Raw genomic sequence first — 14,895 nt, forward strand, 5'->3', positions numbered from 1 at the left:
ACCACCCAGGAAGCTGCTCATGACTCACTGTGGGCTCTTTCTCAGGCGCTGGGAGGGATGGTGCTGAGGAGATCAGCTCTTCGGGCTGGTTCAGAAGTTGGATATCTGTTCTTTGCGGGGAGGCGCTGCTTGACGTCTGAGGATCTTCTGAATGAGAAAGATCAAGGGAAGATTGTGATAAATGTCTTCTTCTTACCAGGAAGACATTGGCATTTACCTTGGCATTCTGATAAAGGCCAGGGTTTGGTTCTAATATACAAATAGCCAGAAGTAGCCACAAATCCAACTTCCAGCTGACTTTCAGAAAACCCTGTTTCTGAGTCTGAAGAGTCCCCAGACCCACTTTGACCAAGCAGGACAAGAGTTTCCTTGACTCAAAATAGCCAACACGGGCTGGCCGGGTGGCAGAGTGGTTAAGTTCTCGTGCTCCGCTGTGGCGGCCCCGGGGTTCGCAGGTTCAGATCCCGGGCACAGACCTACGCACCACTTACCAAGCCATGCTGTGGCGGCGTCCTACGTATAAAGTAGAGGAACATGGGCACGGATGTTAGCCCATGGCCAATCTTCCTCACCACACACACGAAAAATAGCCAACAGTTCTTCTACACATTTCCTGACATGGCTCAGGTAGGGAGAGTAATCTTTCTCCTGGTTCTCTCACTAATTCTCCTAAGCACCTAGACCAGTCTAATAGAACTTTCTACAGTGATGGAAATGTTCTGTACCTGCACTGTCTAACTTGGTAGCCACTAGCCACATGTGGCTGCTGAGCACCTGAAATGTGGCTAGAGCAAATGAAGAAATGAATTTTCCATTTTATTTCATTTTTATTAATTTAAACTTAAACAGTCACAAGTGGCTAGAGCCACCATATTGGACATCACAAACCTGGACCCTGACCCTAACCTCAGGGAGACCACGTACCCTGGAGCTACTCACCAGTGCCTTGATGCTTCTGTCCCACCTGGACCTCTTGCCTGGTGACTGCCAAATACAGACTCTGCAGATTCATGACAAAGGGTCTCCCATCACCAACACTGCATGCCTCTGGTAGTTTCTATAGGGGAGAGGAGATGCTGTCATTGGTTACACTGCATTGCCAGAGAAAAGGAACTTGATATTCCACTGGGCAGAACTGGGATCAACCCCAAAAGAATTCATATACAGAAGTTAGATCCAATATAGGGCATCCATATCCAAGTCTGTTAGGACCAATATAAAGACCTCTAGGGAGGTATCCCCCTTTGAAAGGCAATTCCAAACGTGTATCTTTATTTCTCCCAATACTGAGGTCTATTACGTTTTCCCATGAATACGCCAGAGGTCTCTAGGCTCTTCTTCCATAGGGATGACCTCTTAGAGGACTGTTTTAGGAAATCATCTTCCCTAAATTGTCCCTGAGCTGTACAGATTACTATTTTAATTAAATTCATTCCTAAACTTCCACATTAAAGAGAGAAAAAAGATGAAATCCAGGATAGGGAAGAGAGAACAAAATGGGAATGAAAGACAAGAAAAAATTATGAAGTTGTGATGTTCAGTCAGAGGAGATGGAGGAAATAAAGTTTGCAAAGCATTGGAGGCTTACCTGACATTTCATATTCCCTACTGTGATCCTCCCTGTGCTTTACTATAATCCATGAACTCACAATGGGGTGATATTCCCCTCACTGCGGGTGAAAATTGGTTCTTGAGGGATGAAAAAAGCCTTATTCTTTAAAGTAAAAGCACAGGGCCGGCCCTGTGGCTTAGCAGTTAAGTGCGTGCGCTCTGCTGCTGGCGGCCCGGGTTCGGATCCTGGGCATGCACCTACGCACCGCTTCTCCGGCCATGCTGAGGCCGCGTCCCACATATAGCAACTAGAAGGATGTGCAGCTATGACATACAATTATCTACTGGGGCTTTGGGGGGAAAAATAAATAAATAAAATCTTTAAAGTACAGATATACATAAACATAAATAGAATTTTTGTGTATCTATAGTACTAAAAATTTCCTGGGTGGGGTGGGGGGGTGATTAAGAAAAAATGTCCTAAAAGGTTCCTTAGGGAGGTGATAATGAAAAAAATATTGAGAAACACTGCTACAATCACACTATATTTATCTGTTTCCTTCACTACGGAATGAACTGTGGATTTACATGCTTTGCCTAGTTCAAGTTTCATATCCTCGGCTGACCTGAGTTGAAATAACGGCTGAAGGCTAAAGAGAGTGCAATAAAAATGAGATGAAAGAGAGGAAGATGGGCACAGATGTTAGCCCAGGGCCAATCTTCCTCAGCAAAAAGAGGAAGATTGGCAACGGATGTTAGCTCAGGGCTAATCTTCCTCGCCAAAAAAAAAAAAAAGAGAGAGAGAGATGAAAGAGTATGGTGTCCAGTGGTCCTGAACCTGGCTGCATTTCAGAATCTTGGAAAGGGCCCAGAACGACTTCATCTGTCCCCATGCATGCAAATCATCATGGTTCCCAGCCAAGTGAGCAGGTCTCCAAGGGAATTCACGCCAGCAGCTCACATGGGAACCGACCCAAGAATCCTGGATTGGCCCATATCTCTCATCAAGGGCACTTTCTCTGGGCTATAAGGGGGTTCATTTCTGAAAACCCGCTGTGGGAGAAGGATGGAAGACAGAAGGTGGGGGAATCAGTGAGGTAGTTGCTGAACCATAGTCAAGATGATACAGTTATCTTTCCCTCAGCATGGTGGGAGCTGAAAAACTTGTTGATCCCCAGGAAATAAACATTTCTACTCCAACCCTACTCCCATAAAGACATTATCAGTCTTGGACTTTCACTGGAAACCATAGACAATGAATCAGGAGCCTTGAGTCCAAACTTTCCTTCTAGCCAGTAATCACAGTAGGAGCGTAACCCTCTTCAGCAGCCTTCCCCGAGGAATGAACTGAAACAGGGAAGGCAAACCTTCAGCCACACACTTCTACGTCACCCCGCTCTCCTTCCTAGCTTCAGCTCTCCAACCCCCAAGCCACCTCCTACAGCAGAAGGTCCTCTACTCTACAGCCAGAGAGCTGACAGCGAAGAGGCCAACAGCTGCTCTTCTCCTTCCTTACAGCTCATGAATCTAGGACCTCCCTTCATATTGCTCAAGAGATGTGGCCTCTCTTGGGGTCACCCACACATGGCTTGGTAGGCACTGTGCTGTTTGTACAAATGGCCTAGGCAGAATCTAGGCAGTCCAGGGTCACCTCCTCCTGCCCTTTCTATGGAACTAAACAGACTCATAAATTTCCCAGGGTGATCTTTAGCCAGCTCACGTATTTAGTCTCAAAAGAAGTGCCAGAAACAAAAGGCCACTGAAGGCAGTGCTGTCCTGAACCTAAGTCCAAATCCGGAACCGATGTATTAGCCCACCCTCTAGCCTTCCCCTTCTCAGAGAGATCTGGTCCTACAGCTGCTGCCAAAGCTGATCCCACCTAAGCATTATCAGAAAAGCACTGGGAAGAGAATACTGGTACACTTGCTGCATATTTACTATGTGCTAGACACTGTTCTAAGTATTGAAACATATTAACACATTTTTGCCTTATTCACTGCTATTTCCCTGACACCTCGAACAACCTGGCCCATCATAGGCTCAATAACTATTTGTGAATGAATGTACATGGCAGGCTATAGGATGAGCCCATTTTACTGATGTAGCCACAGCTAGTAAGTGGTTGAGCAGGATGAAAATCCAGACAGTCTGGCTCCAGGGCCCACTCACCCTATTTACTTCTCTGAACAGCAGAATTTTAATCAAAAAGGCAATACGGCCTTTCCCAGGATCACAGCCCTGAACCCCTCGCATCACAGATCATCTGACTATATTCCCATCCAGCTCAGGAACAAGCTCCCTCAGGTGACAAGAAACAAGTAAGCAGATGAAAAGGAGGCAGTAGCCCTACCTGGAACTCCCGGGGGCTAAGAGGCCATACCCTTACTCCTGTTCTAGCTGTTCCCCGTCATCACTGATTGCTTGGGCGTCGCCCTCAGAATACGCTAGGGCAGAGAGGTGGAGAGGCCTGAGCTTGGGAAGGAGACACGTTAGCTCCCGCACAAGGCAATGGCGGGGCGAGCTGCAGCGGGCGGCAGAGATCAAAGGGAGAAGGCTGGACTCAGGATGAAGAAAAGCAAATAGTAGTGCTCTGCTACAAGCAGGACTGAGCCAGGAGCAAGGTGTACCAGCCACGAAGCGGGTCACTGCCCAGGGCGAGGAGGGGAAGAAGAGACAGGTCAGTCTATTGTATAATGTGTTCATCTGATGAACCCAGAATCAATTCTACTCAGTAAGGAAGTTATGGAGAGTCTACCATGTGCCAGGCACTACAGGCGGGGGTGGGGGGTGGCGTGAATGGATGCACCCGTCCTTCCTTCCTCAGAACAGGACTGAGCTAGTACAAAGACAAGTAAGGCAGAGCCCCTGCCTCAGAGAGTTTATATTCACACGCGGGAGATAGGCAGATATATGGGGTTTTTTTTCCCCCAAGCATTATGCTGTAACAGAGTTATAAACACAGGGTATTACGACACAGAGGAGAAGAAAGAGATGAATTCTGACTGAGCGTCCTGCAAAAAGCTTCAAGCCGAGCCCTGCAAGGTTACACTGTGAACGTGGTGGAAGTATTTGAGGCACAAGGTGTGAAACGTGGACGTATCTCCTGGGAAACGAGACCAGAAGGCTAAACTCACACCCACCGGATTGCAAAAAGCTTCGTTTTCTGAATTATGGATATGCCCATGGGAATTTCCCTTTGTTTCACCAAGTGGCTTTCTCCACTATAAAACTGCGTGCCAAGGCTGCCTTCCCTCCAAACTATTATTGATACAACAGTGAGGAATCAGAAGCTTCCTCTAGTTTCCCTTTTTAGGCTTCCTGCTACATTCATGTAACCTCTTTTAGTAGCTCTTCACTACTTACTGCTAGTACTGTGACTTTTCAATAGCCACAGAGCTATATTACGCTCCTGTCTCCAATTCACTAGGATTTTGGCCCCTCCTATACAGCCATATCAGGAGCTTTAGGAAAACCAGTTACAGAAATCCTACAGGGCATTTTATTTCCCTTCTTGTCCCTGTTGCAGCCCCTACTGGTACCTAGGGGGCCCAAAGTCCCCTCTTAGCCAACTCCCATCTTCCTCAGGTCTAAAACTCACTCCTAGTGGTCCAGAAATTCTACGACTCCCTCCTACTCTCGGATCCCAACAGGATCTGTTGGACAGATCTCAATTGGAACTTTCAGCTAGAAATAAGAGGCCTGATCTGATCTCACCCCGACCCTTCATGTCCATCTCATCCCTCCTTTCCTCTGAGGCTGTTTCAGAAAAGAAACCTTTAGGGTCCTGGGTAAGGAAAGGCTGGACCCTGATGTACTGCTCACCGCACTCAATATGGGCCCACGGGCTGAGGATACAGACTGAATACAAGAAAAAGGGGAAATGAGCAAACTGGAGCTCCCAGTGTCAGCCTTGAGCAGGTCTGGCTCTGGCACGGCCCTGAGGCCCTGACACCGACTGTCACAGTGTCACAACCGCAGGGCAGGGCCCCCAACGAGTGACTTCCTAAGGGTAAGAATTCCTCCCCTCCCTCCTGAAATCTGGTAAACTCTGCTGGTTTACAAACTTCCTTGTCTAGGAAGCCTGAGTCTCAATTTAGGAAATCATGGTAATTTTCCTCATTAGCTCCTCTAAGGGGTAGGAGCACTTATAACTCTTCTAAGGTCTCAAATTACCGCAGGGTTAAAAAAATAAAGAGAGAGGAACAAGAAAAATGGTTTAGGAAAGTGGACTTTAGTGAGAAAGACTCTTCAAGAAATAGAACCCTCCCGCATCCATCCATTCAACAAATATTTACTGACCATCTGTGGTGCTCAGGATGACTGAGATGCTGGGGATGTAGTATATTGAACAAAAGATAAAAATCCCCTGCCTCTCGAAGTTTGCATTCTAGAGAGGGGAGATCAACAACAAATACATAGCTATCAGATGATGACAACACCATTAAAAAAATAAATCAGCACAGGCTTTATGGGATGGGGCAGGGATGTGTTGCAGTTTTTAAATAGAGGTCAAAGAAGGCCTCACTGAGAGGGTGACATTTTAAAAAGCCCTAAAGGGAAGAGAGAAAGATCCATGTGGCTATCTGGGTCAAGTGACCAGATTCCCAGTTTGCCTGGGTCAGTCCCAGTTTATGCTTGTTGTTATTTGTTAATAGAGCTCCCTTTCTCTCTTATAAGTGTCCCAGTTTGGATGACAAATTACATGGTCACCCTATATCAGACGAAGAGCACGGCAGGTATCCATACGTATCTGTGTTGATTTAAAACTGTGAGATAATATTAGCTCTTATTCTGTAAGATGGGAAGCCATTAGAGCTCATAAACAGAAGAGTGAAAAGATCTGATTTACATTTTAAAAGGATCACTCTGAGTACAGGACAAGAGGAGAAGTGGGCAGAGCGGCTAGCAGGCTGCTACAACAACCAGGTGGGAGATAATGGTACTTGGGCCAAGGGGTAGCAGTGGAGGTGATGAGAAGTGATCAGACTCTGGATCTATCTGAAGGTATGGCCAACAGGACTTGCTGATGGATTGGCTGCAGGATGCGAGAGAAGTCAGCGTAATTCCACTCTAGGGCATAAGGTAGATGCTACACAGGGATGATCCAGAAACCTTAAATAAAATCCCTAAATCAAAGATACTCTGAGATGACCCCCGGGCCCGCCACATAGACCCAGTTTTGATAGTAACGGGTGAGAGTCAGAAGGAAAGGGGGACCCAATGCCCAAGGGAAGTAGCAATGTTTAAAAAGAGAAAGCCAAAAGTGGCTTTTCACTCAAAGAGGAAGAAGCAAGACTCTCCAGGAATTAGGAAAAAAATTCTTAGGAAAAAAATAAAAACTAGAAACAAGCTTTAAGTTCTGTCTTTAGAGTCTCAAAGACTTGGATTTGTACGTAAGGTCTTCTGTTTGTTGCTGTGACACTTTGGGCAGGTCATTATACTTAATCAATGTCTTATTCTGAGAGAGAGATGGAGGGGTGGATAGTGGTGGGGGGACCTGAGACTAACAACATCTATGTCATAGAGTTCATGAAAGGATTAAATGAGAGGGTACAGTAAGTACCCAGGAATGTCTGTCCCTCCCCTTTGTGAGGCACACTGAGACTTTTCTCGCCTGGCCCCTGTCCAGTGCCAAGGAGGCTCATCCTAATGCTGTAGTGCACAGAGAAGCCAGGGTCTGACCCAGTGATGAACCTTCCCCCACTGCATCCCGAAGCATGTGACCTGCTAACTATTCAGTGACTAGTCAAAGCCCAGAGCAGGGAGATAACAGTCACAGAAAGCCTAGCTGGTACCCTGTGGGCAGTTCCACCATCACCACATGGCCCCCTCCTCAGTCTTTGGTAAGAACCAAGACCTCATGGCTTTTGTATCCGAAGGTCCTGGCTTTCAAGCCTAGCTTTGCCAGTTGGCGGCTATGTTACTAATCTCTTTCAGTGCTGTTCCCTCATCAGGAAAATGAGGAGACCAATACCTACTTTTATGAGACTGCAGAAGGATCACACGAGGTAATATCTGTGCAGGTTTACTGCTCATGACAGATTATGTCTCCTTACCTCCCCCAAAACGGCTCTTGCTGCTTCTCAAAGATCTCCTTTACTCTCCCAATGTTCAGGACCCACCCAAGAGGCCAAGCTTTCACTTTCATTCACCTCAGCCTTCTTTGGGGGGGTGGATATAATGATGGAGTGAAAAGCTACCCTCTCCAGAAACACACAAAGCACAAACAGCTTGCTCCTCAAAAAATTTTAGCACGAGTATTTCACATAGCCCACTTGTCCAACAACACTTCAACCAGGAATTTTCTCGCCACCATTTCCTGCTCCCTAATGTGGCTTGTGCAAGAGGCTCTGCCATGCCATTTCCATTTTAAAGTAAGATACACTCAATAAAGGCTATGTGGAAAGTCGAGAAACATGATCTGCAGGTATGTCATCCAAATAGTTAACAGCCAAATGGCTCTTGATGGGATTACTTGCACAGTTTCTTCAGAACCTGAGAGAAAAAATGTGACTAGACAGAAAAGAGATATGGTGGTGATGTCCCGGTTTTAAAAAGACAACCAGCTCACTCTCCCTTCTCCTCACTTCAGATTTTTCCACAGCGGCTCACTTGGACGAGCTGTGTCTGAGTTTTAAGCAAAGTCCAACCCTGCGGGGTCCCTCTGCTTTGTTCCTCACAGAACACTCCTCCAGTTCTCAGTTCACTGATCACAAACCTTGGTGATGTGGGAGAGAACACAGTACCCCAAGTCTACGAGGCACGCTGCCCTTGAAGATCGCGTGTGAAGTTGACGAGACAGCTCGCACGCTCCTGTGTTTGGTCTGGTTTAGCTTTGTTTGGGTCTGTGCCGCACAAGGCCCACCTTGACCACTCTGCCCTGCCGCTGCTGACCTCAGCAAGCTCTCCCGTCAGCCTCTGGCTCCTGAGCACCCACCCCTCAGCGCTGCGCTCTGCTAGGGGAAAAACACAGAGAAGCTTGAACTTAATCTTGTGTTTGGGACCTTGCAAATTAATTCTAGTCCGTCTCGTCCTTCCTCCCTTTTAAAACAGGGTGGGAGAATGCAAGCACCCTTACATCCTGACATTCATGGAGCATGCAGGTATGCAATCTAGTCAAATCACTAAATCACTTTCTTCGTGGCTGCCCTTCAAAATGGATAATTTTGCTGGTTCGCTCTCTCTTACGTGCTGGAAATACTCTGGAGATAAGATAGGTGCAGAGTTCAAAACAATTTGAGATAAAGTCCAGTTCTACTTATATTATTCAGAATTTTCTGGTTCTGCTTGAGGCCTAGCTAGGTCCCTGAACTGCACAGTCAGAAGACAAGGGAGATGGGAAGATTATAAAGAGACATCCAAACAAGGCTAGCATAACATTAGATTAACATTTTGGAATACTATGGAAGTACTAGGTACAAGGCTAAGCATTTTAATGTATTTTCTCAATTAATCTCTATCAGCTAGGCACTAAAGTCATTCTCATTCTGTATATGAGAAAACAAAGGCTCAGAGAGGTTAAGTAACTTGACCAAGGCCACAGCTAGAAAGTAGCAGGATGGGGAAGAAGACTCAGGAAGTCGGACTCCAGAACATACACTGGAACCTCCACACTGTAATGCCTCTTAGAATCACCCAGTGAGACATACATTTCTCTCTCCCCCTCCCCAGAAGGAGGCTGGTCCCTGTTCTGATGTCTAGTCGTACTAAAAGCTAGCTCTCACCTCCTTTCTTAAATCTCCAAATAGCCCTAGAGGCTGATAGCGGGAAAAGACAAAACTCCCTCCAGAGAAGGAAAGCCTTACGCCTTACTTAACCCCCTGAGCATCTTCCAATGGTACTAGAAAATCAGAAAAGTGAATCTCTGGTATGGGGAGGCTCTAGACTCTAAATCTCCTTTTAAAATAAGTACAGGCCCTCAAAGTCATAGCAGGAAGGCCCCTCAGCTCTGCCCCAAAAGAAAAATAATGGTAAAGGGAGTGGAAGTGAAGGTGGGGGCAGGGGCCGCTGCTCTCATAAGAGCCCTTTGTGGTGGCTGCCTCTGAAAGGAGGTTTTGCTAGACAAGGTGGAACTTCTCAAGGTGACAAGCGAATGGTACAGCCTAAGCTGTGACCCTCTGCTCGCTCCATACCCACCCCCGCCCCCTTGGAGGCCAGAGCCTAAACTGTCCCCGAAGCCCCACCCAGCCCCAGGACAAACCGTGGCTTTCTAGTCTGGAGAGCGACTAACAAGCAACCAAGGGGCTGGGGGGACGAAAGTGGTTTCCTGGGGGGGACGAATCCTCAGAGCCCCTCAGAAAGGGCAGTAGCAACCCTCAATCCTTCTGTTCTCTGCTCCCACTCCTTCTCCAGGAAGAACAAGCAGCTCCTGTCAGCTCTGGCTCAGGCAGGGGGCTCCGACCAGCCTAGCAGGGGGACAACCAGTCTGAAGGACAGTTAAGCACCTCTCTCAAATCCAGCCGTCTCTCCATCCTTGTCCCAAATGGAAATGAAACAGTGTGGTAGAAATCAGAAAGAAAAAAGCATCAGGCTTAATAACCAAAAGAAAATCAGAGCTCTAAGGCAGGCATCTGGCTCCGAAAGCCCTCGATCCCTGCCCTGTGCCACGAGCACTGCGCACGAGTGCGTATTTCATTTTTTTTTTTTCTGTTTTAGTGGAGAAGAGAGGACAGTCAGCTGGGTCTGCAGAGCAGAGAGGTGATTTAGAGGGCCCAGTAGTATTCTCTGTGGACCTCTACCACCAAAGGGATTCTCTTTCACTCCAGATTACACGCTTGACAGCTGGGAACACAGCCTGTGGCAGCTGTGATCTCATGGGTTCCCTGCCCCTACCCCGCCTGCCGCCTGCTCCCTGTAGGGTGACACAGTGTGCTCTCCACCCTGCGAAGTCTTATTCTGTAGGGTGATACCCCCCCTCCACACATGTATACACACACAGACACACTCTCGTGATAGGGGCCTGATCTTCGTGACCTTAGGTAGGTAAAGATTTCTTAACAGGACACAAATCATAAAGGAAAAGATTGATAAATTGAACTACATTAAAATTAGGAACTTCTGTTCATCAGAAGATACAATTACGAAAGCAAAAAAGCAAGTTATATAGTGGGAGAAAATATTTGCAATATATATAACCAACAAAGGACTCGTTTCCAGAATATATGAAGAACACTTAAAAATCAATACGAAAAACACAAATAACCCAACAGAAAACTGACAAAAGGCTCAGTCATATCCAAACGACCAGAACCTCATTAGTCATTAGGGAAGTTCAAACCACAATAAGATAACACTATATATTCCCTATAATGGCTAAAAAGAAAAAGGCAGACATTACAAGTGCTGACAAGGATGTGGTATAACCAGAACTCTCCTACACTGCTTGTATGAGTATAATCAATACAGCCACTTTGGAAAACTGTTTGGCAGTATCTATCTACTAAGTCTAAGCATATGCATAACTCTGAAGCAACCATTCCACGTCTATGTATATATCCAACACAAATGCATAGATCGATTGTGGTATAGTCTTACAATGAAGTTTTATACAGAAATAAAATTAACAAAGTACTGCTATACACAACAACATGGATGAATTTCATAAACATTTTGTTGCATGAAAGAAGTCAGACACAAAAAAGTATATACCATATGATTCCATTTATATGAAGGCAAAATTAATTAATAAATTTATTAAACAGGCAAAATTAATCTATCATATTAGAAGTCAGGATGGTGGTTACCCTTTGGAGGTATTAGGTACTAAAGTACTGGAAATTTTCTTGTTCTTGATTTGAGTGATTATGCGGCTATGTTCATTTTGTAATAATTCTTCAAGTTGTATACTTATGATATGGGCTCTTTTCTATTTGCATCTTATACTTTGATTTTAAAAGTTTATTGATAAAAGATAAACCACTATGAAAAACAATTTCGCAGTTCCTCAAAAAGTTAAATGTAGAGTTACTATATGATCCAACAATTGCTCTCCTCGTTTTATACCCAAGAGAATTGAAAACATATATTCACACAAAAACTTGTACACGAATGTTCATAGCAGCATTGTTGATAATAACTCAAAAGTGGAAACAACCCAACTGTCCATCAACTGATGAATGGATAAACAAAATGGTGTATATCCATATAATGGCATATTATTTATTCTGCCACAAAAAGGAATAAAGTACTGAATCTTGCTTCAGTGGATGAACCTTGAAAACATAATGCTAAGTGCAAGAAGCCAGACACAAAAGACCACATACTGTATGATTCCATTTGTATGAAATATTCAGAATAGGCAAATCCACACAGAGACAGAAAGTAGATTAGTGATTTTCAAGAGCTGGGGGAAGGGGGAATGCAGAATGACTGTAAACGGGTACAGGGTTTCTTTTTGGGGTGATGAAAAGGTTCTGGAATTAGATAGTACTTATGGTTGCATAATCTAGTGAATATTGTAAAACCACTGGATTGTACACTTTTGGTGTATACTTTTTGGTAAATGTAATGGTATGTGAATTATGTCTCAATTTTTAAAAAGGATTTAAAAAAAAGATAGTCTCTATTCTCCCACTCTCCTCTGCCTGTTCTCCACTCAGTTCCCTCTTTTAGGAATAGACTCTCAGGCTCCCAACAGGCCTGGACAACATTTAAGGGACTTGAACACAGCCAGTGCAGCAGATTCCTGCCTAGCGACTGAGTGAATGGAGTTAGCATATAATGGGGACAGAGCACGGGATCTGGAATCACACGGGCCTAGCTTTGAAAACAAGTCCACCACATATTTGCCTTATGATGTTGGCCAAGTGACAATCTCTTTGAGCCTCCATTTTCTCTCTATAAAATTAATAAACTAATTCCTATCAATGAGGGTTCTTGTGAGAATTGTTAAATGAGATAATGTATGTAACATATTAATTTCATTCCCTTGAGAGTTTCAAGCAATCTCAGCCACTTGAAGGCAACCAGAGACACACTTTAATTTGGCAAGACAGCATGGGCTGTAGATCTGAATTGCTTACCCTCAAATCCCAAGTCCATTACTTTATCTTTCTAAGCCTTAGTTTTTCCAACTGTATAAGAGGAATAGTACTACTACTTGCATTAAAGAGTTATTATGAGGATTAAATGAGATAATGCATGTGACATGCTCACTACGCTGCCTGGCACATAGAAAGCACTCAATAAATATTAACTGCTATTATTAATTCAATCATTAAACAAAATCATTGAGTGTGCCAGAGAGCGTGCTGTGTCCTAAGAATAAGACAGAGGTCACTGCCTTCAAGGAGCTCGTAGTCTGGTTGGGGAGTGAGACACAGAAACAAACCATTGTTCTTCACAGCCGGGCACACACTGGAGCCTTTGATTGCCCGTCAGCAACACTAGGTCTAAGGCATTACAAAACAAAGCTGGATATGGAAGGAGCGGGTGGAGTGGGGGCAGCGGCGACCAGACTAACCGTGAATCAACAGTAGACCCTCTTTTTTCGACAAACAGCCTACAAGAGTCTAGACAATAGGCATGCAGACTTCCTCCTCAGCATTACTACTAACCGGCAGGGGCTTAGGGGCATCTCCTGTATTTCCCCCTACTCTTCAAGTGGCTGGTTCCTCCTCATCTTTCAGATCTCAGTTTAAATGTCACCACTTCTGCCCCCCTGACCATATCACCTAAAGTATTTGCTCTTAGAGCACTCTATTCTTTTTCCTCAAAACAATTACAATAATGTTCAATTATTTATTTGTTTACTTGTTTCCTATCTCCCCCACTAGGCTGTAAGCTCCTACAGTTCAGGTTCATTCAGCAGATATTTACTGAGTATCTACTATGTGCCAGGCTCTGAAGAATGCGCTGGGTATTCGGCTTGGGGAACAGACATGGCCACTGCCCTCATGGAGTTTATAGTCTCTATCTGCTGCAGAGCTTCGGGATAGAAGTTTATCCCAATCCTGACTGAGGACCGTCTTCTGACCAGCCCAGTTAGATACGAGCCCTTGGCGGCCAATCTCTCACTGAGTCCAAAGAGCAAGAGGCTAGAACCCTGGGAACTTCTCAGTTCTTCCTTTTACAGTCCTGGATTCCCATGCTCACAGCCCAGGAGATTTGAAGCGAGGGGCAAACAGCACAACCTCAGAGCCATTTCTGCAAGTTCTTTCCTTCTAAAGCTATATAACAGCATTCTAAGAGCAAGAACAGTTGGTATCAGGCAAGGGATATACTGGCTGGGATGAGGGATGGGGTGGGAGGTAGGGATAGGGAGGCAAGAGTCTCCCTAGGTCCCACAGAGAAGGAATAACTAGACCTGGAAGTGCTGAGCCCTCAGCACCCTTCAAATTCAGTGCCCTGAGATTCTCAGATGACTGCTTCCCATAGTCTGAGCTTCTCTGCCATTGAGACTGACTTCATCCCAAAGGCTGCTTCCTGCTAAAGCCAGCCTGAGGTCTAGGGATGCTGAATTAGACTCCAATAAATATATCTACTGCAACTGTCTGGGATAGGCTGAGGGAACACTGCTTTCCAGGACTGGGAAACAATAAAATTTAAAGGATTATTCAAAAAGCTGCTTCAAATTCTTTATTAAATGAACAGGGTATGCATGTATGTTTGTATGTATGCATTTATGTGTGTGTGTGTATGCATGCTTTGTATGTCCTGAAAGCAGAATCAGGAAAAAAGTCTGAAGCCGTAGAAACAAATATATTTATTCATTCAAGAATCACTTGGCACATTCTCTCAGCCAGATTGTTCTAGGTCCAAAGAAATAAATGAATGATTATGGGTTTGGCAAAATATGTCCAGTTCTATGATACAGGTCTATGCACAGCCTGCTTTGAGAGAACAGCAGGAAGCAGGCAGGCATTTTCATCCTTGTTTGGGTTTTCACAGCCCCGCCCCAAACTCCCTGCCCTTAATGTGCACTAGACTAAGAGGCAAACAGAAGCAATGGCTCAGGGTGGATCTGGAGGGTGGGGCTGGGCTAAAGGTAAGCCCATTAAATCAGGACAGCACGTTGAGTTGAAAACAGGAGGGAAATCCATAGGAACCAGCCAACTAACAGCCCCCAGCCCATATTGCTGCTGCCAGATCTGTCAGAATTAATGATGCGACTGTAGGAAAGCTGGAGAAACAGTGTCATGTGGGGAATGATGTTTTGCAGCGAAATCTGTGTGAAATTGTCCCAGAAAAGTGAGATTCTCTGGAAATCTCTGCACTCACATTCCTAACTCAGCCCCAGGTTAGAAGAACGCATGTCCTCAGCATTAATCTCCCTGCCCCACTTGGAGCAGGTGGTAAATTTCATGTTGTCCTGGTGTGGGGACTTCGCATATCCTAGATGAATAC

At 45.2% G+C, this 14,895-nt stretch overlaps 1 protein-coding gene across 5 annotated transcripts in view; it reads right to left on the reverse strand.

The window, feature by feature from the left end:
* The window catches only part of NHEJ1 (non-homologous end joining factor 1), a 77,064-nt gene that overhangs the window by 967 nt on the left and 61,202 nt on the right, over positions 1 to 14,895 (reverse strand). For 4 of the 5 annotated variants that reach the window (XM_058533030.1, XM_058533028.1, XM_058533032.1 and 1 more), the window contains exons 6-7: positions 940 to 1,057; positions 29 to 147 (exon numbers count right to left, since the gene is read on the reverse strand). In XM_058533030.1, coding sequence (XP_058389013.1) covers positions 29 to 147; positions 940 to 1,057 — 237 coding nt within the window. The remainder of the gene's footprint in view (positions 1 to 28; positions 148 to 939; positions 1,058 to 14,895) is intronic. The other variant, XM_058533033.1, reaches the window with a different exon arrangement.

The sequence above is a fragment of the Diceros bicornis genome, chromosome 37, assembly GCF_020826845.1.
Source record: "Diceros bicornis minor isolate mBicDic1 chromosome 37, mDicBic1.mat.cur, whole genome shotgun sequence".
Classification (NCBI taxonomy): Eukaryota; Metazoa; Chordata; class Mammalia; order Perissodactyla; family Rhinocerotidae; genus Diceros; species Diceros bicornis.